Raw genomic sequence first — 23,938 nt, forward strand, 5'->3', positions numbered from 1 at the left:
ACACCATCATACCATACGAGGAACAGCAACAAATGTGAATGGGTGGTGTATGGCATTAGAATGGTGGTAGTGTTGTTTTTGTCGCTGTTCTTGTTTGCTCGTGAGTGGGTTTGTTTCATGTGTTGTTAAGGTGTGAATGAAATAGCATGCATTGTAGTGTTTGTTTATCTACTACATTCGTCTGTTCAGTCAGTCACTCGTATCGGTTGCGTTTCAATGATTATGAATCAGTTGTGAATTGCCCTCACGCGGGACGACAAACCTGAGTTGTTAAATGTGCGCACGTCGAAATTTTCCAAATAGAAACGATCTTCATTCATTCGTTTTTCCGTTAGAAAAATAAAACAAATAGACAATTATTCAGCGGGGTTTTGAATGGTTTACATTACGTTTATATGGAATGGAAAGAAATTTTAAATTTGTTACAATCAATTGCGGATTAATTCGGAAATCGTTGAAGACACCATAAATCGCCTAATAAGCGACGGAGTTGAATTTTAATTTTGCAAAACTGAAACAAAATCAAAAATTTTGTAACTAAAAACTTGTGGATATTTTGGTTACAAAAGTATAAGGCCTATAATAGTATATACACACAAAAACAAAACAAACAAAAAAATATGTGCCAATTATAAAGTGAAAAAAAATTCTCCAATCAAAGTGAAATAAAAAATACAATCAAAATACAACAACAACAAATCAAACTCCTCGGAAAGAAAAACAAAAACAAAGTGTTAATCAAAAAAGTTAAAGCAATAACAATCAAAAGTGATCGTCTGATAAGTGACTCCCCACTCACACCTGTAATACGCAACAAAGAAGCCGTAAAAAGCTCTCTCCCCGTCACTCTCTCCTCTTGGTTGTTTAGCAAACATGATGGACGTAACCAGCATGTACGGCAATCATCATCCTCATCACACCAACACCTATCATGCAGCTGGAGCTGTGGCTCCTGATATGACCACTGTGGCTGCTGCAGCCGCCGCTAATGGCTATACGAATGCCTATTTTCCCAATACCACGGTTATGGGTGGTCATGCTGGCATGATGCATCCTCATCATCAACAGCCACATGCCCTGAACAGTGGTTATATATCTTATGATGGCAGCTCTCCAAATTATTATCAGCAGCAGCAACAACAACAACAGCACCATCAAACACAACAACAAACTCCACCACTGCATCAACAACATGGCCAACCATCACAATTAACCCCACCACCCAGTCAACCGTCCGCTGGCCATCACAGCCAAGCTTCTTCTTTGTATGCCAGCCACTCGCACTCGCATCTCTTTAGCCCCACTGCTGCAGAATATGGCATTACCACATCGAATACCTTAAATGCCGCCACACCCACTCATCCCTCCACCCATGCCAGTCAATCGCCCTCGGAAGCCGTCTATTATGATAATGATTCGGTACATGCCTACTATGCCACAGTACCACCGGCCAGTACAAATTCTCCCATTACTCCGGCCAATACCACCGGTGCTACACAGCCTGCACAAAATGTTAGCAACGATCCACCAATTATCAGCTCGGAGAATGGTCTCAGCTATACCAATTTGGATTGCCTTTATAATCAAAATTCACCCCATCAACAGGTCAACTATATGGCGGCAGAGGAAAAATATGCCTCAGTTTTACATTCCCAATATAGTCTGGATGATAATCTGATGCATATGAATAGCCAACAAACAGCCTCCAACGCAGTCAATCAACAACATTCTCCCCAGCTATGGCATCATCCACATCAGCATCCCATGGCGGCTGGTGGTTATGGTCATGGTTTGGATGCAAATGGTTTGCCCTTAGATAGCTATCAAATGCATTCACATTTACATGGCCACAATATGGCAGGACAACAACATTTATCCTCCGCATCTGCAACAGCTTCTCACCATCATATGGCTGGCCAATTGGCTGCTGGTGGTATGGTCAACCATCAAACAGGACTAATGCAACAACATGCATCACCAAATAGCATTGGCTCCAACGCTTGTATGGCCAATAATTCACGTAACCAACATGTGGTATCTCCCGGTGGAACAACCAGCACCACATCAACAGCTTCAACAAATACCTCTGCTTCATCATCGTCGTCATCAACAGCATCAGCAGCGTCTTCATCATCAACAGCATCATCGGCGAATGGTTCCGCCAATAGTTCGGCGGCCGGACAAGCCAAATCACCAAATCAAACGGGAAATTTACCCACCTACAAATGGATGCAATTGAAACGGAATGTACCCAAACCACAAGGTAAGTTCCAAGAGATAATTTTTTATGAAACTATGGAATTTAATTACTGTATAAAATCGAAGAGCTATGATATACAAAAATATATCAAAACATCAAAATTTATCATAATGAGTCGAACTTGAGTTTACGTTCCACGAAAGGTTTTTATCTTCATACAGAAACGCACCATTCCGAGTGCTGTGACAAGTATATTTTGTTTGATCCAATTTTGAGTTTTTGCAATGATCAAAGATGAGAATGATCACATTTTGAAGATCTGCATATTCTACTTATTGGGGTCTACCTTACAATGTCTTCTTTTATTGTCCTATAAAATTTTCACGAGGACTATGGAACTATAACTTAAACGGATGTCTTCCTTTAGAACGAGCTAAGGCTCCTATATATTCTTAATCCAAGGAGTAGAAGCCTTTCTCGTTACCTCGATATAATTTATTTCCATGCCATTAGCTCCAATAACCAGACCATTATCCCTTCCTTCGGGATAGAATTCAGTTTCAAAGTATTGTAAATATATACTTTATCAGGAACGGCAGACGGAGCTATGAAGTTGATGTGGATTTGGATACGAATAATTTTATGTCCGATAATTTTTTCCAATAATATTCGTTAAACCACTTCGAACAAAAATACTACATTACAATCACTGGCTAAAATATTCAGAGTTGCATTGTTTCGAAAAATAAAATTAATTCAAAAGAATCAATCCCCAAAAGGAACGATCGGTTCCGAATCTTTCTTTCATCTACACTTTTTTGCTACAGTCATTCATTTTCACTGTCATTCACGTAGATCTTTCAGTTTCTCCCCGTTATCGACCATTAGTTCGTTGTCGTGTACCAATTAACGATTCAACTAACAGGAACTATGGAACTGATAGAGTGGCCTAGTTTCTTTTTTGAAATTTTAGGAACAATCTTGTCTCATTCTACAAATCATTTCCTAAAATTGGGATAAAGAAATATTGAATTGCGGTTACATGATTTAATAGTTAGAGCTATGTCGTTCCGAAATGAACTAGTCTAAAGCAACTATTCCGCAAAAGGAATGCTCAGAACTAGGTCCATTCGGCCACCTCGTCCCTTTTTCCAATAATTCATTTTTCACTATTTCACCAGTGTTCTATTTCTTCCAATCGTTCATTTAGGTATTTCTGTTTATTGGTCGAATAACTATGGAAAAAACGAAATGAACTAGTTCCTTTTGCCAAGCAAACCGAACAGGAATGGTGATTGCCTTGCTCTGTAAATATTTGTATAAAATCTTTCTGAAAATTGTTCGGTTCTGTAACCAAAACAACTATTCAGCGAAAAAAATGATCAGAACTAGGTTCGGAGAATTCGGTAACCTCGTTCCTTTTTTGCAATAATTCATTTTTTCACTCTTTCATCAGAGTTATTTTTCTTCCAATCGTTCATTTAGACCTTTCTGTTTATTGGTTGAATAAACAGACGTATACAAATGAACTACGGAACGAACGGAATGAACTAGTTCCTTTTGCGAACCGAAGCAGGAATGACGATTGCCTTGATCTATAAATATTTGCGTAAAATCTTACCGAAAATTGTCCGATTCTGTAAATAACTGGACATTAGAAATACTAAATGAAATATTTAAAGTGGAATTGTTCCGAAAAGAACTAGTTCCAAAGAACTTTTCCGCATAAGGAACGAACGTACTAGGTTCAATCATTAATTTTTATTCTCGTTCACCTGAGTTATTTTTATTCCAATTGTTCATTAAAATATTCAAATTTTTGGATTGAATTTACTGACGTGTATACATGAACGATGGAACTGAAAAGGACAATCGAGTTAATCGATGAAACTAGTTCCCTTTGTGGAGCGAACCGTTAAATATTGAACCACTTTAGGAAGAAGATTTCCTAATTCTACAAATATTATAATAAAGTCTAAAAATATCATATATGAAAGAATACTGTTATGTGACCCAAAATTTAAAATTTTCAGTTTAGAGTTTTGGTTCAGAGCAAGCGTTTTATGTCAGCTTTTCAGTTTCAGTTTTTCCAGTGCTTAAAACACTTCTAAAATTCACTTTTTCGTATAGCTAAGTACCAGAAAAACTAAATTGCAGCCATGACTTGGATCGTTCCAAAAGAAGCTGGTGTAATGTAACTATTTCGCAAACTGCACGAACGGTTCTAGGCACCGGACGTAGAACCGATATAGTTCCCTTTGTGTCAATCACTTTTGTTCTGGATCACTTTATTCTGCAAAAGAACGATGGGTACTAGGTCAGATTATTTTATTCATCTAGTTCATTTTATTTCAGTCCATTATTTCTACTCATATCTAGATCTTCCTGTTCATTGGCCGATTTAAGTAATGTGGAACCGTGACCGGAAGTAACAATCGAACTAAATGAGCTATATTTCGGTCGTATGGACTCTTGAGGGCGCTTCCCTTGAGATTTATGGTTTATTTTTCAAAGTCACGCACAAGATTCGAACCAGTTATGACCTTCAGAAGCAATTTCTTTGCCGCATGTTTTATGCCTAAAACATCCATAAAAATTATTTGGTATGAGCCGATATTGATTCGACGTTTATAGCCCCTAATCCGTTTAAAAATGCGACCTTTTTATCTATCAAATATTAATATGCAAAAATCGAACATACTAAATTCATGAAATAGGTTCAGGTCCAAAAATATTGAAAGTTTATATTGACATTTTTATTTTTTTAATATAATATGCTATACTTTTTAGTACAATTATTCACCAATTAAGAGACTTTCTAATTGACTTTTTCTAGAAGGGAAATAGAGAAGATCGAATTGATCTTCTACCTTCAATAAATTACGAACAGGTTCCTTCGTAATTCCAAAGCAAATAACACATACATAAACAAATTATACAAACTTATCAAATTTTTCCAGCTTACAGCGCAATACAAAATTCTTCTTTATCTGGGAGTGCATCTGGTGACGGTTCTCCAAATGCCAGAGACATATTTATATCTACACAAGGCCTGCTGTGTATTAATATTATCCTGCCAATGTCGATCTTTTTCTTCTGTTTCACGTTTGTCATGTCGTAACTGAAAAGTGTCATTACTACATTACTCCCATATCAAAAAAGAAAAAGAAGGAGGAGAAGAAGAAAATAAAACAGAGATGTCATCCTACTGATATTTCAATATTCTTCTTCTTTGGCAAATGTCATCCAGCAGGCAGTTAACCAGTCAGCCAACCAACCAAACAGACGCCATCGTCAATGAATGAAAAACAGCAAAAACAACAACAAAGGCAATAAGTATTGAATTTATACTGTTGTTGTTGTGGTTGGGTTTTCTTATTCATCTCTTTTTTTTGAGATTGGAATTAACCATTGTAGTCATTTACATTTTTTTTATTTAATTTTTGTTGTTGTTGTAGTTCTTGTTGCCGTGGCTATAAACCGAAATCCATGAGTCAAACAAGCCAAGTCAAACAAAACAAATAAACAATTTAAAAATTGTTACTGATCTGGAAGTCAAGTTGGCTGTCAGAAAAAATTATTATTGAAATGCCAACACAATACAACAAAAACCAACAACAACAACCAAAAAATGCTACAACATCAGAAGCAGCATTTGGTGGAGAGTATGTAAATGAATAACTTACTACTCTTGAAGCTGAATGCCAGCCACTCAGTCCGTTCGCTGTTCTGGGGGCTACATTCACATTGCCTTGCCATTTTTTTATAATTTTTACAACGTTCGACGGATTGTCCGTCCATGGCAAGATCGTGCGTATAACCACTTACAGATTATGCGTAAGACTAATTATTTCAAGTACAGTGGGACAAAACTAAAACTGTTATAATATTTATAAACTAGTAATATAAAAAAACGGATTTGTGTTGGACGAAATGTGTTCTCCCCAAGAACATTGACTTTAATGGGGATCTTGGAGCCCCATATAGAATTTTTGGTTTTGTAATGCGGTGTGTTCATACCTCTTAGCTTAGGATTTTGAAAAGTCATTACCACTGTATTTGATGAGAGAGGGAGACTTTTTATGTTCTCCCTAGCCATTGATGAAGTCAGTCATTTTCAAATTTGAACATCGATGGTCTTGGTAATACAACATTCTTATTTTTTTCGTATTGTTTTCAATTTTTTTTCTTTTTATTTTCGCTCGTTTGGTGTCTGGCTGTGCACATGCTTGTACGCTTCATCTGTCATGTCATTGCCCATTTGGATACAAATGATGAAAAGAAGCTATAGTATTGAAAATTGTTGGTTGTAGTCGATTTTTTGTTGTTGATGTTGTTGTAATTCTCAAGCCACAGTTGTAGCATTGAGTAGTGTTTTGCGATCAAGTTTTGAATTAAAAGCAGGAAAAGAAGTTTTGAAATAATCAGTTATCATGATCGCATCACAATGTGGTAGCATTGGAGAATATGTATTGGCATGCGTGTTCGATTATTACAGCCCCAGTAAAATGTTTTCGAATCAGCTGCAGCAGAAGCAATGCGGCTTGGTTAATATAAGACAGCAAACACTGGCAATGAAATGGCCAGGACAGTGGGTAAGAAAGATCCTTATACAGTCCTTCAAAAAAAGGAAAATAAGGTTCTCTATAAGAAGAGAATCGAAGAAATTAAATCTACTGTATGTAGGTGATGGCTTTCACAGAATTTCTATGAAAATAACCTTGAGACTACTATAAGATAACCTCCTGGTCATATATATGGAGACCACTTAATAGACTAAACGAGAACCTCCTGGTCTTCTCAACGGGGACCGCCTGTGCTGGTCTTTTATATGAAAATCTCCAGGTCTTTCATAAGAAGTCATCCTGATCTGCTATAAGAATATCTACAGGGCTACTTACTATTGGAAAACCACTCTCTCTTCTTCAGATAATCTTCGAGATTCTTCAGATAATCTCTATAAGAAGTCCTTCAGATTATATTTTGAAAATATTTATGAATACCTACTTCAAGTAATCTATTCATCGTATTCTGGTCTTCTAAATGAAGCGCATTCTGACATATACAGTCTTTTACATGCTGATCTCCTGGTCATCTATACGAAAATCTTCTGGTTTTCAATATGGGAAGACCTGGGTTATATGGGAAGACCTTCTGATGACCTAAGTGGAAACCTCTTGATTATATATACGAAAACCTCTTATATACGGGGACCGCCTATTTTGGTCTTTTATATTAAGACCTCCTTGTCTTGTTTAAGGAGTCCTCCTAATCTTCAATGGAAAGATTCCCTGGTCTTCTATGGGAAGTTCTCCTTTGGTGTATAGACAGACCTCCAGCACGTTTTTTAAAGGAAGACCACCTGCACTTCGTCTTGTACAGGAAGACCCCTTGTTCTTCTGTTCTTCTATAGGAAGACCTCTTATTCTTCTATAGGAAGACCTCTTGTTCATCCAAAGGAAGACCTCCTTTTTCTACAGGAAGTCTTTCTATTCTCTTGAAGGAAGACCTCCTGATCTTTTAAAGGAGGGTCTGCTAGTCTCCTTAAGCAAGGCCTTCAATGCGAAGTACTCCCGATCTTCAATGGGGAAATTTCCTGGTATTTTATGGAAAGATCTTCGATTCTTTTAAGGAAAGACTTCCTCCACGTCTTTAACCGAAATACCAGCTGGACTTCAAAAAGAGGACCCCCTCGTCTTATAAAGATCTCTTGTTCTTCTGAAAAAGAAGAATTTCAGTTCTTTTATAGAAAGTTCTCTTTCTCTTTTCAAGGAAAACGTTCTGCTTTTCTAAAAGAAGACCTCCTGGTCTTCTAAATGAGGTGCTGCCAGCATTTAGACCTACATAGGTTTTTTGCTCTTTGCTCTTATACGAAGACATCAATAGGAAAATCTCGTAACCCTCTATACGTTTATCTCTTGGAAAGAAGACCTTCTTCTCCTTTTAATTTCCTTAAGAAAGAAGAGGGGAGATATCTAATAGATCGTTTATAGACGAAAAACATCCGATAGGTATTCTATGGGCTGAAGCCTTCCGAAAGATCCTTTTCAGAAGAAGCCTTTCGAAATATCGTTTTCCAAAGAAATTCGACAGACCTTCTATGGATAAGATATTTGATATGTCTTCTTTAGGCAGAAAACATTCGAAAAGTCTTCCATAGACCCCCGACATTTAAAATTCTTCAGGTCTTCTATGGAGTAAATATTTCCGAAACGTCTTCTACAGATTATAGATTTCCGAAAGGTATTCTGAGAATGTCTTCTGGACTTTTATAAAATACTTCCAATAGGTAATTTATAGCCATAAGACCTCCAACAAAAAAATATCCGCAAGGTCGTTTATAGACAGGAATCATTTGCCAGGAATACACGACTTTCGACAAATATTTTATAGAGGCAATCGATCAGACAGGTTTTGTGTAGGCATCCGATATGATACCTTCTTCAGGTATTCTATGTAATACGCCAGGACTTCTATAGGTCAAAGTTTTGTGATAAGGTTTTACCTTTTTAAAATCTTCTAAAGAGGATATGCTCCCGCATTTTATCAACAAAAAACTTCCTACAGATCAGCTATTGGTAGATGTCTGCCATCAGCCTTTCTATGTACATAAAAAGGCTTGCAGATCTTCAATATACAGAAGACATCTGACAAGTATTTTCTAGACATAATACCTCTATGAACTAAAGACCCGCTGTTGGTCTTCTATGACCGAATTCCTCTTTCAGGACTTATAAAAACAAAGGATATCTTGCAGTTCTTCTATAAACAGTAGGCCAAAATCAGATCTTCCACAGGCAGAAAACTTCAGATAGTCTTCTGATATACATGAGACCTTCTCCAGATTATCTATGGGCGGAAGAAGTCCTGCTGATCCTATATGAACAAAGAACTTCATGCAGGTCTTCTATGGATGACATTTTTCATCCTACATAAATAAAAGACATATTGCTGTTCTCCTATAGAGGGTACATTATGATTGAAAACTTCGGATATTTTTAAACATAACAACTTTTTCAGTTCTTCTGAGGAGTCCTAAAAAGAGGGATTTTCCAAGCCTGCTGCTCCTTATTTGTAAGGATATTTGTCTTACGCCTTATTTCCCTCCCAATACGAACGATTTTTTAATCCAATTTTTTGTAAAAAAAAATATTTCAGTCACTGTTCGTTTGCGTTTTTATTCACTTTATACTCACTCACTACTGGCAACAAAATTCCGGTGATAACCGGCAGCAGGAACACGAATACGCATATTTGTAAGTATGTGTTGATGTGTGTATGTATAGTATAGTAAATGAGTTCTGCAGTTAATAAACAATATCTGGTAATTAATTAAACTTGGAGCCAATGGTAACAACAACAACAAAATATGACAACCAGGCCTCCGAGTTATCAATACCTCTTATAACCCCCTTACTACTATCTTCGGAAAGTCATAAGCTAGTGAATTTTTATCGATATGCAAATGGAATTTGTACCGAATATTCTATACATTTTTTTGTCGTCATGCAAACAACTATGAAAATGCCAAATGGAATGTCATAGTCATAGAGATCCAAACACTAAAATATTGAATGAAGTAATAATTTACAAATGTCAAACCAATGCGAAAAAAATCGGAAATATTTGCAAATAATAAAAAAAACCCAAGAATACAAATCAATAGCAAGTGTTATCTATGAAAAAAATTATTATTGTTTTTTTTTTTTGCAAATTAAAGATTTCTATCACAATTCCAGTAAAAACCCCGAGTATTTCTTTATTGGCGTTTTATTTTTAGCGAGGTAATAATTTAGTGGTTAAAATAAAAGAGACACCAACACACACTCACTATTGACTCCGGTGCACAGAAGACCTGACATTCCGGCTGCCACTTGACAAGTGACAACTTTGACTGCATGGGAGGATGGATTGACAAACTTATCTGGGCTGAGAAGAGTTTTTTTTTTTTGCTTGGCAAAAAATGCGTACTGCAGAATGACAATATTTTTTTTCGCATATGAAATATGCAAAACATTCTGTAGCAAAAATGTGAAAAATGATGGTTCAGCGAAAGATCACTTGATTTTCGTTTGTTTTGAAAATATGACATGTCATATGGTAGAGCTGTCAGATGTCGGATCGGCCAGGGTTGCCAGGGGTGACTTAGAAATTGCCCAATATTAAGATAAATTTTATCATTCTACTATACATTTCAAATAGATTAAAATAAAAATATGTCATTATATATTACGACGGCTATAATATATATAATAGTTTGAAATATTTTATCATAAACGTAGTCATTACCGTTTGACTTGAAACTTGACTTGACCATTATGTTTATTTCTGGACTGGGCTTCACTAAGTCTTGCCGGACCCATATGATATTTCCATCGGAAAGTTTAAAAATTTTTAGCACATACGTACTCAGTACGGTTTGACGTACCATAATGTGTTGTGTTGTTTTTAGTGACTTCAAATAGAAAATTACCGGAAAAATTGGAATTAACTCGTGAATATTTTCGTGCGATCATTTTTCATTGCTTTCGAAGTGTGTTATCACATGAGGAATGAATCGATGAAATTAAATATTTTTGTATGGCGAAGTAGCACATCCCTATAGTGGTTATATGAGCTGAGTTAAAAATAGCTCATTGACGAAGGTAGTCAAGACACGGCCGTTGAGACACTGATAATGCAAGATCGTCATCAAACAAAGGATGAGATAGGCTCATCCTTTGGCAGTTCGTAAACAATAAATTTTCTTCTTGATCGCATGCCGTTGCACCATCTAAATCTGAACCGATTTGAACGAATGTCACTATTATGAAAACCATTCGAAGAAGTTGATCAGATAGCCTTCCCCACGAAATGCTTATGATGTGAAGGCGTCTTGAGCGATTAGAATACCATACTAAAATAAAGTTTTCGGTCCATTTCATCAACGAATAATCAAGTGATCATCATCATCAAAATTATAGTCGTCGTCCTTGACAATAAGCGGAACTTCACGCAAATTTTCTAGCGATCAAATTTCTGTGTAACAAATTTTGTAATTTTTCACACAAAAGTCTTGGTTTACACATGTTGCTTCTTCTTTGGTCAAATCCCCTTCCCCATTTCAAAATTTCGTAATATTCGAGTCATAATAGTGGCCTCTTGAGCGATCAGAAACACAAACAAAAATAAAGTGTTTGGACCATTTCATCCCCAAAATATTAACCGATTATTACGAAAAGCGTGTTTAAAAATTGTAATGAATAGACGGACGAACATACATGTCTAGTAATAATACGGCCTGGTAGTGTGAGATGGATATGTAGGACGATTTTTAAGGAATATTTTTCTCACAGGAACCTATTAGCCAACTTGTATCCTTGTCGCCTAAAAATACCTATAAAAATGTATACTGCCTAATGTTGGTTAAAAAATTTTAAATATAGATTTCTCCCACAAAGTTTAATGATACGGCCAGGTTGAGTGAGAAGGAATCGTAGATCCATCCTTAAGGAATGCGTTTCTCACAGGAACCTATTATCCAAATTGCATCCTTGTCGTCTAAAAGATGGTCAAGATAATTTATACTGCTTAAAGTTTTATTTAAAAAATGCTATTCAATTTTTTTCTGATATGGAATTCTACCAACAAATCTTAATGATACGGTCTGGTAATGTGAGAGAGAAACGTAGGACGATTCTTAAGAAATATTTTTCTCACAGTAACCTATTACCCATCTTATATCCTTGTCGCCTAAAAATAACCATGAAAATGTATACTGCTGATGGTTAAAAAAATGTAGTCAATTTTTTCGGAGAATCTCATATAGATTTCTACCATAAATTTTAATGACACGGCCTAACAGTGTGAAAAGGAAACGTAGGGTGATCCTTAAGGAATGTTTTCCTCTCAAGAATTTATTATCCAACTTGTATATACGTGACCAAAAATAATCCTTTAATATTTCAATACATTTATATTGCTGAGAAAAGATATTTATCACCATTAAGCGACATATCGGCATCGGTTCCCCTTTAATTATTGCATTTACGTCTTTGGGTTATGAGGAGAGGGAAAAGTACACCTCCTTCCTTCTCCTCTCATTCCGCCTGATTTACTGGAACCTTCAAAACCACATTTTCACAATGCCTATTTTAAAATCTAGACTTTTAAAATCTCTAATATTTATAGGCCGCAATAATTTATACACATTTTGCAAATATAAATTTTTTAAACGTTAATTTTTTAAAACCAGTTTTCAGATGAACCCCCCAACTGAGGTCATTCTAGCAAATGTTCATAGATCATCGTCAACAACAAAATTTATAACATAGTGACAAATTCCGATTGGAAACGATTAGTTATATTGACTAGTTTTTTTGCACAACGGTACAACATATAATCATTTTCAGAACAATGTATACAGCAAATTCCCCCCTTATGGCATCTCTGTCGTTCTTCCCACAAATCGTAACATTTGAAAAAAAAAATGTTTACTCGTGCAGTTTTTTTCGTTGATATGCAAATATTTTGTTTAGGTGACATACCCTCAGTTGGTTGTCTGTCTGCCTGCCAGGCTGGCTAAGCTGAAATATCTTGTATGTCAATCAAAAAATATTTTAGACATTTACGTTTCCCTCCCCTCACTCACAAGTGATTTTAAACAGCATCTTCATTTATCGTTGATGTTATTGCCTTGTGGCACTTTTGTTAGGCATTCATTCTCATGAAGAAGCAACAACAACACAAATATATGACAGAATTTAAAAATTTGAAAAAATACGGCAGTGACAAACATATAGCCAATTTTCAATTATGTTTCGTCGATTTCTTTTTTTGTTGTCGTCGTATTTTGGTTGTTTGGTAGTAAAGGTTTTGATTAACTAAGTGACGATATAAAGTTTGTCTTGTGTGTTTTTTTTTTCAAAATCTTATGATAATTAAATAATTAGCTAAACTGGTATTTAGGGGATTTCAAAAAAAAAAAAAAAAAATGGGGAGTGAAAAGTTCAAACTGAAAATTATGTGGATTTTTATACCCTACACAACTAAGTTGTGTGGCTCAAAGAGATTTTAAGGCATCAGGCCAACGAATAAACACCAGAGTTTTCATAATAATCAGTCAATATTTAGTGGTTCAAATGACCCTAGGGAAAAAATAATTCATTCAAGAATGTGCAAATATCGGGAATTATTACATAGGCTCTAAATACGAATCTTACCCAATGAGGTAAAGGGTATCATTTAGTCCTCCCCATCCGACTTTTAAAATGTCTTTGCTGGTTTTAATTTGAAAATTAGCTCATAGCATTTTTCATTTTTACCGTCGGATTTTTTCCAACCATCAAAATGGAATCAAACTCTTAAAAAAAAAATAACAACATTAAAAGGAGACAACAATAATTTCAATGTCTACATTTTTTAGTAAGTGTTGAATGGATGATAAGAATAAAAAATCTACTTGACGCCAATGGTATTAGAGTGGACACATTAGTGTAAAACATTTTGAAAATAAATTGAAATTCATTTTATTATCAAAAACGAAATATTCGGCAGTTGACCATTGGACTTTATCGCAAACGAAAAATTACCAACAAAATTTGTTACTGGAATATAACAACAAAAAATCTAAAGTTAAAAGAAAATATTTTCCCAAAAAACTTACACACTTCTTTCTATATTTCAACCAACCAAAAAAAATAAAAAAAAAAAAAAAAAAAAAAAAAAAAAAAAATTACAGACAAAAACCCTTCATGACGCAATGTGCCACTGTGTGTCTCGTTGATATATATATATATCAAATTGTGATTAAGGTATTATATTAATAACATTATTATTGATTTCATTCGAACTTATTACGGCTACTAATAATTATTAATTAATTGAGTTTTTGTTAAGTTTATATCCGCCGCCAAATGATATATACACATCTATATTGAGGAACAAAAAAAAATAATGTAAGAAATAAAATATTACTTCAATTAATTTTTGAACAAATGTCTTATCAGCAGCAGTAGCTAATCTAACGTTCATTGACTCCTTCGGAGTAACAAAAAAAACAAATGTTTTGTCAATTTCAAATGACATTTTTGATATATTACAAGGGTTAATGCAGTCTCTGCCAGGGATGATTTTTTATTAAAAGCCTAAAATAAAAAAAAAACTATATTATTTATAAAATGTACATAAAATTTGGGATGCTTTATTTATTATTATAAATATTTTCGTTGGAAAATTATAAATATTATTATTCGTTGGGCGCCACACTTATAATGCATGCTAAGTATTGCCTGGCGCTATCTGTCATATCCATTGGAAAGTTTGGCATTTTTGTTTAACATAAATGTACCCAGTTTAGCTTAACGAACCACCATGTGTTGTGTTTTTACAAAAACAATCGATAGCAGAACTCCAAAAGCCATTTATAATATTCTCACAGGTGGTGAATCATGGATCCATAAGCGTGGATTTATATTTATCGGGATCGGGATCGGTGTTGAGAGTTTCTCTCTCTCTCTCAGTGGTAAATTGTAAATTGTGTTGGAAAACATTACCGCAGGTAGGAACAAAAAAGTACGAAAAGGTACCAAAATTTTCCTTCAAATGATAATAAATCATAATTATCGAGAAATATTGGCCAGTTATTTGCATTAATAATATATGTTATAATTTAAGCGTATATATAATATATGTTATAATTTAAGCGTAAATATTCACGAATAATAAAAAAATCTAATGTTTGTTTTGGTACGTTTATGTCAATCGTACCTTTTGTGAACAAAAAGTACGCTTGTTATAAAATTAAAAATAGCGCATCTCTAACTACTCTCTCAAGAGAGAGAAACTCTAAACACCGATCCCGATCCCGACAAATATAAAACCACGCTAAGTATGAACCCGAAACCAAACACTTATCGACCGTGTTTAGCGATACGTAGTCGAGCGAAAAAGTCGACTTTTTGACTTTTCGATTTTTTACTCTGGCCAAAAAGTCGATTTTTAAACTATTCGATTTTTCCCTTCGACTAAAAAGTCGACTTTTCGATCTTTCGATTTTGTCAAACCTGTTCAAAGTCCAATTTCGATTTTTATCGCCTAAAGCAAAATCGACTAAAAATGTGATTTCATCAAAGATCAAAAGTCGACTTTTTGACTTTTCAATACAAAAAGTCGATTAGTCGAAACTCGATTTTCTTATCCCTAACAGTGTGGGTAACAACAAGTTTAAGTTTACAATCGATTATATGGGACTTCGAAGAGAAGTCAATTCCAAAAAAAGTTGTTGTAGAAGCCCTTTTGAATGATCGGTAAGCCCTTCATTTGGCAAATTTTCCGCATGAACAACGTAGGAGGGCCAATTCAGGAAAATGGGAAAGCGAAGAAAATAAGGCTACCCAGACATATCGACCGTGTTGACCTTCGAATATGAGATCCATGAAATGCGGCTTCTGGAAAAATTAATTTAAATTAATTAAATGTCTATTTGTTCTTATTTAGAAATAGTTACCCCTGTATGATCTATTTTTAGGTATCTCGAAATACCACATTACAGCCAGTCCGGGTGAAGCAATACGTCTAAAATTGGCCCATAAGTTTTTTTAGGCGATATTTTAATCTTGTAGAAGTCGAAAGTTGAAATTACGTTCAATGCTGTTAGGACTATTTAAAATGGATGGGAAGCTATGTAAAAGCTTTACATTTACCCCGAAACTACAGCCACTTCGATATTAAGATAAAGCGAGGACCTTTACAATATCTATAATAGGGCGGATTCAATGTATATAGGATATGTGATGGACGTTCGTTCCTCTTGGAACCCAAAATTTCAATTGGAAAAAAGGTCCTCTAAAACACCTGAAATGAGTCAGGACTTTTATATCTGGGCTAAATTGAAAAGTCAAATTACAGCTGGTTCGATAGGAAAATACCTACAGAATCTTTAGAATATTTAAAAAAAGGGACAAACCTTTCACAGATCTACATTGTAAGTTGATCGCCATGAGGAAATTTACTATTCGAGAACCAATGACCACTTTGGTAAGAAAATTGGAAAGAATCCCTTTTTAATAGGACAAGATGGCCTTTATATGTAGGCTATTTTACATAGAGTACTCGAACTAGCCATTTCGGTTGGAAAAAAGGAGTTAAAGTCCTTTGCAATACCTAAAAATAAGCGGGAGTTTTATATGTGAGCTACGCCCTAAATAAGGAAGTATATTGGCCCTTTCAGAACCCGAAATGTTAAATTATGGACACTTCAGTTGGAAAATAATCATAGATGGTCTTATAAATAACTATAATTGGGAGAGACTTTTAGGCAATGCCAAATCATAAATTTGTAGTGAAAATTTTTGGCGAGGTCTTAAACCCCGAAATGTAAAATTACCGCCTTTCACATCTTCTCGCCATAAACATATTCTCGGTAGTATGAGAGTTCTACGAGGGCAGCTTTGTTAAATCAGTGGCCTCTGAAGCCAGCTATTGTGCAACGGATGCTTCTGTGTCCGGCAGTCTCATAGCAATGATCGACTGAAGCCAATCACAGATATCTTTATTAACAGTAACGCAGTTTTGTAGTAATGGTTTCGGAGGCCAGCTACTTCGGCCCTTCTATATCCTCTGAAGGCATGGCTGTTAGATCAGCGGTCCCTGCGGCAAGCGCTTGTGGTATGCCATAACCCTCCGAATTGACGTCAGTCGTGTCAGTCGTTCCATTTTCATTTTCGAAGAAGTGACACATGTTTGATATATTTTATTTGACACTTATATCTAAATAATTTGGAAAATACATATGTGAATTTTATAACACAACGCTATAGCAGAGGTCAGTAACAGTGGCTAAAATAAAGAAAAAATGGTATGCAAAACTAACCATAATCGTGTGAGTGGACATACGGCGGTTGTTAGTGAAAATTTTGGGTTAGGTTCTAAAACCCGAAATGTAAAATTACTGCCACATCCATTGAAAAATGAGGCGGATATTTTCGAAATACTTATAACGGAGCGGAAAGTCAAAATATTCATCTATATATAATTTTTTCTTCTCCGAATTATACCTATTCATAGTCATTTCGACTGGATCGTTTAAAATAGAGTGTGACCTTCATATGTGGTCTACGCCTAAACAGATTAATATATATATATATATATATATGAACAATTTTCTAGGAGAATATGTTTCCCCCTTTCAGAAAATTCAAATAAAATCTTCAATACAGCGTCAATGAAGCTGGGTTGGAACTGTTTTATAAAGTGGATCGATACGACATTTTAAATCGCTTTAGCCGAAGGGAAAATATAAAAAATGTTCCTATAGAAAAAAAACATTAAATTCGGCATTCAAAAAACAGCAACAACCTTATAACCAGTATCTATATTTCTACATACACTGGGGGGTATACGACCACCCCCATACCATTGCAGACATTCAAAAACAACAATTAAATCTTTTTGTCATTATTACGAGTATTAACGAAAGCTTGCAACTTGACATTATAAATCAATTGAATGAAAAAAAAAACAAAACAATGATCGGTTCATCAAAGCAACCGCAAGACAGACATGACATTAAAGGTAGTAGCCCTCCAGAATAGGGCTAATAGTGTCTACGATCGGATAGCGGGTGAGCTGCCGTATTTTTTGTGATTATTTTTTGTTAAAAAGACACAGACACGGTTTGAGATTGTGTCACCATAGTAGCCGTTGTAGTTGTTGTTTTTTTGTTATTGTAATTTTGTGTTTTGTTTAATAACACACATTGTCACACCGCTGACGCGTAATTTACCACTGTTGGTGCACTTAAATGTGACACTGCCTGCCACCAGATTTGTGATTTGTGGCGGCGATCAACATTCACCGATAAACGAAACAAAACCACATTAACAAGAACAACAAACATTCATTTGTGGTTTTGGTTTGGTTTGAAAATGATACAACACAAAAAAGTAATTGTTCATTACAACACCTGAATTGTCAAAAGACAGGGCAGCGGGTTAGCTAACTTTGCTAACTGGCTTTTGTATTACTATAGCCGGCGGCAAGGCAGGCTGGGTCACTTTGAATTTGACACTCGATACTTTTTTTGTTTCTTTTTTCAGACAATTGTTGTCGATGTTAAATGATTTGGCTTATTTTTTTGGCTTGCTTGGTGGGTTATATCAAAACGATCCCTCAAAAAAAAAAAAACAACAAATATTTGACCATTTACAAAATGTTTTGTTAAATGTTCTTGCCTGTTTTGGAGAGTGGGGGTTTGAAATGAGAAAGAAAAAATATTTAAAATGTTTTTCTTGTTAACCATACATATGAAATGAAACAAAACAATACTCAACCATAGAAAATTGTTTGTTGATTATTTCGTATTGCTCCCTTTTCAGACGGTGTGACTTGGAGTTCAGGTGAGGTGATAAATAAATTAACCTACAATATTGGTCCAGGGTAAATTTTTCAAATTTTCAGCATATGTTCATACGCAATCTTCACTGGCAGGCTCCGAGCGCTATGATTAGGCAATTCCCTAATGGTGAAGAATAATTTTCTTCACTGCAAGCACGAAGATCGCCATTCACATCTCCTCGATGGTATGTGGGTTCTACGAGGGCAGCTTTGTTAGATTATTGCCCCTTGAAGCCAGCTACTGAACAACGGATTCCTCTGTGTCCGGCGGTGTCATAGCCAACTACTTAATCGCAGATATCTTTCAGAACATTTTTTTTTGTAGTAATGGTTTCAGAGGCCAGTTACTTCGGTCCTTCTATGTCCTCCGAGGCCATCGCTGTTAGATCAGAGGTCCCTGCAGCAAGCGCTATTGTGTCCTCATACTTCATAGCAATAATCGTCTCTAATTGTACAGCAGATTCTTCTGGGTTCGGCTATTTCATCGAAGATGTGAGCTACTACGGCTCGGGGACTATGAAGCCAGTATATTCTTCTTCGTTATGGCTTATGATACCACTAACGCTAAACATTGGCCTCTTTGGTCGGATATAGCAATCGTCTAAAACAGAATCTTCTGTGTTCGACAATCTCATTGTAGAGGCCCTTAATTACATTTACTTCATCGCAGAATTCTCATAGGGGAGCTACTGCAACACAGTGGCATATGTGACCAGCATCTCCATTAACACATATTGGGCGGTACCTCAGAATTAACTTGATGAATGATAGTTTTTAAGGACTCAAGTGTTACAAGTTTCCCTACATAAGCATATACTTTCGTGCAGACCCATAAAAAAGTCTGATGGTGTCATATCGCATGATCTTGGTGGACAGTTGATATCGACACGACAAGAAATAACACCGCCAGGAAATGTATCATGCAATAAAGCCATTTTCGCTAGAATTGTGTAACGGTGCCATTCGTTCCATTGTCATTTTGATATTTATATCGAAATAATTTGGAAAATACATATGCGAATTTTATAACATAAAGCAGAGGTCAATAACAGTGTATAAAATAATGAAACAATGGAATGCAAACTAAGAACCAAATGTGGTGAAAACAAAACACTGCCGAGCAATTAGTTCTGGTGGGTTTTTTTTATCTTATGGGAAATACATTTGCTTTTGGCAAAAAAGGGTATTTTCAGCTTTTCGAAGACCAGCTCATTGTGGAATACTATATTTACAGTAGTTTTAACTTACCTGCACAAAGAACACTTGCAAGTATTTCAGTGCAGGAAAGTCAAAAGTGCAGATATCTTAAATTTCTTACCCGCCACAACCTGCATGTAAGTGAAATCACTGCATAAAAATGGGACAATGTTAAGTGTTCTGAAATATGCGGTCAACGCTAAGTAGCTTGTAATGAAACTGAAGGACTATTGACATCGATAGTGTCAATAATTGAGAAATGGAATATATGGTTGTGTTTGATTGCGATGGTTTGACTTTGATATTCTCTGTGTACCCTTAAACTAAATACTGGAAAGGGAATCTGAGAAAAAGTACCAAAGAGGTCTAATTTGGGCAGCTAAATCCAAAGTGCAGCTAAGTGCAAGGCAGCTAAATCTAAAATACTGTAAATATTAGTTTGGAAAAAAGAAATCCATCGTCGAAAATGTCGAGGTTGATCGGCATGTTAGCAGTCGTACCTTCGCCTAGAAGCTAAAAATCGACCATAACTCTGTTTTAAAACATTTACACAAGGCTGGATTCAAAAAGAAGCTCGATGTTTGGGTGCCACACCAATTAACAGAAAAAAATTGGATGGATCGAAATTCCATCTGCGAAGCCTTGGCCAAACAGAATGAGATTGACCAATTTCTAACGTATGCTGACTGGAGATAAGAAAGAGATCACATACGATAACCCTGTGCGAAAACGATCGTGGTCAAAGACCGGTAAGCACCTCAAACGCTGGCCAAACCAGGACTAACGGCAGGAAGGTTCTGCTATGCATTTGGTGGGACTGGAAGGGGATTATTTACTATTAGTTCCTTCAATATGGCCAAACTTTAAATTCTGATCTCTACTGTCAACAACTGGACCGTTTGAAAATAGCAATTCTTAAATTCTTTCTACACATAAATAAATTATTTGACTTTTTAATTTTTTGTTTAGAACAATTTTATATTTGTTTATTTAAAGTATTATTTTTATATTGCTTTTGATATTCTTTTATAGAAAAATTATATTTTTTCCAAAAAGTTTTCGAGTTTTATGTTTTTTTTATAAATTTGCATTAATTTTTATACAACAAAAAATTGGAATATCCCACATTGTGACATTTCTTATAGGGGAAGGCCACAATATATATGAATATGATATCATTTTTTGGCGAGTTCAAAGTGTCAACTCATCGTTACGCTTGAAAAGCATTTTTGCATTAAATAAGTTATATCACCAAAAAATTTGAGTAAATAAAAGATAAGATATCGAGAATGAAAGAGAGAGAGAGGGAGAAAAGTAAATTAAACCTTCAAAACCACTTTGGAAACCCATGTCCATTGTGTAGAGTGTCTAAAAGTAAATAGTCCATATTGCAATTTATTTCTTCCCTTCAACTGAGATATCTAATATTACATAATATCGACTAACATCCCCCGAAACAAAAAAAAAACCTGAAATTGATATTTGGCACACAGTTGGCCTTGTGCCACGTTTTTTCGCCCCTTCGCATAATATTTACTTTGACGGCATGCGAGAGCCTTGTGTTTGTTCAACTGAGTAATATCCTTTAGTTGAATGAACATTTTTTTTGTTCACTTTTGGGATATAGTGTTAATGCAGATATTGAAATGTTTGTATTGGCTAAATGTTATGCTATCGATATGAGGTGGTTATCGAATTTCATTTGATCTGTAAATGTGGCAAATAAGTTTTTTTCCTTTGAGGGATATCTCTTGGGAAGTAAAATAGTTCAATATGAAAATATCCTCTATGACGACTGACATTTTTCTATGGGCCAATAAAAGATTAAACATTTTTTTCTCAGGAAACTAAATAGTTATCACAATGAATTTGTTTGTCGAAATGGAAAATATCCTCTATGAATACTGGAATCTTTCTATGGGTCAATATGAGGTTAACCATTTTATTTTTCAGTACAATACTGACCATATTTTTTCTATTATTTCTTCATGTATTTCTAACACATATACACACACATTGTCAGAATTGTTTGCCTCTTTTTTTACACTATATCACTGTTTTTTTTTTTTCGATAAAAATATCTACACATTTTGTTGTTGTTCTTCGTTTTTTTACCCGCACTAATTAATTATTGATTATTTGACATGAACAAAAGTCTGGGGGCTTTTTTCTTTCTTCACGACTCATAAATCTTTTTCATGAGAACAAAAATAGGAGGTGTGTGCTATTTTTTTTTTTTTTTTGAAAAATCATAATGAAATGTTTAAATTTTAGCAAAACAGAAACAAATCATATTTGGCGCCACATAATCTATCAAAGCTTGAAAACATTTCATTTTTGTAAAAATTTAATAATAATAGAAAAAAATTATTTGGAATTTTGTTATCAAAAAAAAATGACCATAACAAATTTTGGAGTTTTTTTCAAATTTAGATTGTTTGGTCAGTATCGAAGATAATGTTTGGCTAGTCGCATAAAAACACTAAAATACTAAATTTTTACTAATTAATCAGAGTCATACTAAAAATAAATTCTAAAAATGTTATTTTTAAATATTTTACAACAACAATTGCAATGCGATAATCGAAAGTTTTTTTTAAATGGAAATTTATTTTTAGAATGTTTTAGTTTTTTGTCAATTTTTTCCCATTGGCACATAGATAATATTTATATAAGGCTTGTGAACCCGACAAAATTTCGTCTGGAAATCAGTGTTCATATTTCGACTTGGCTTACTCTAACCAGCAAGGAAAGTTGTAAAGTCGGACTGGGCCGACTATATGATACCCTTCACCACTTTGGGTATATTGTACATATGTATCCTAACAATTGCATGTCTATGTTCCCCCTTTTAAGTACGCTATGCCACCACTCATCATTCTAGACTCCATTTAGAACTCTAAGCCAAATTTTGTGCAATTCGAAGCATATTAAAGGACTTTGATGCACTATTTACCTAAAATCGGACGAAAATATATATGGGAGCTATATCTAAATCTGAACCGATTTTCACAAAATTTAACACACATCGCTCTAGACTTAATTCAGTACGCTATACCAAATTTCGTATGGACTTTGGTACACAATTTACCTTAAATCGGACGAAAATATATATGGGAGCTATATCCAAATCTGAACCGATTTTCACCAAACTTAACACACATCATTCTAGACCTAATTCATTACAATGTGCCAAATTGCGTGCAAATCGAACGATATATAGTTACTTTGGTACACAATTTACCTTAAATCGGACGAAAATATATATGGGAGCTATATCCAAATTTGAACCGATTTTCAGGAAACTTGACACACATCGTTCTAGACTTAATTCAGTACGTTATGCCAAATTTCGTGCAAATTTAAGTATATATAGAAACCATTTACCTTAAATCAGACGAAAATATATATGGGAGCTATATCCAAATCTGAACCGATTTTTACCAAACTTAACACACATCATTCTAGACCTAATTCATTACGATGTGCCAAATTTCGTGCAAATCGAACGATATATAGGTACTTTGGTACACAATTTGCCTTAAATCGGACGAAAATATATTTGGGAGCTATATCCAAATCTGAGCCGATTTTCACGAAACTTTGCACACATCATTCTAGACCTAATTCATTACGCTGTACCAAATTTCGTGCAAATCGAAAGATATATAGGGACCGTTTACATTAAATCGGACGAAAATATATATGGATCTATATCTAAATCTGAACCGATTTTTCCCAAATTCAATAGGGTTCGTCCTTGGGCCGATTATGTGACCTATGCCAAATTTCATCCAATTTGTATTATAAATGCGACCTGTACTTTTTTTACAATTTGACATCCAAAGACAGACGGACGGACATACATAAATCGATTCAGAAAGTGATTCTATGCATATTCTCAAAAGGAACCATGTGTCTTTCTCGTTTCCTTTTGCCTGTTACAAACATATGCACAAAGACATAATACCCTGTACCACAGAGTGGTGAAGGGTATAATAACGTAAATGGTGCACCAATCAATCAAGGATTGTCGGATTGAGACAATTTTTTTCTTAGAGTACCAGAATGACTTAGAATGACGTATTTTAAATTTTTTCCGATAGCTGTTGAAATTCAGATATAGATCCCAAATATATTTTCGGCAGGTTTCATCTAACGTACCAA

General features: G+C 34.9%; 1 protein-coding gene across 1 annotated transcript in view; it reads left to right on the forward strand.

The window, feature by feature from the left end:
• Nucleotides 1-873: 873 nt before the first annotated feature.
• The window catches only part of LOC133327018 (homeotic protein labial-like), a 60,110-nt gene continuing 37,045 nt past the window's right edge, over nt 874-23,938 (forward strand). Inside the window, exons 1-2 of the mRNA XM_061535613.1 lie at nt 874-1,074; nt 1,150-2,263. Of these exons, the coding sequence (XP_061391597.1) occupies nt 874-1,074; nt 1,150-2,263 (1,315 nt within the window). The remainder of the gene's footprint in view (nt 1,075-1,149; nt 2,264-23,938) is intronic.

Source organism: Musca vetustissima, unplaced genomic scaffold, assembly GCF_032173495.1.
Source record: "Musca vetustissima isolate MV318-11 ecotype Yass unplaced genomic scaffold, APGP_CSIRO_Mvet_v1 utg13279, whole genome shotgun sequence".
Lineage (NCBI taxonomy): Eukaryota > Metazoa > Arthropoda > Insecta > Diptera > Muscidae > Musca > Musca vetustissima.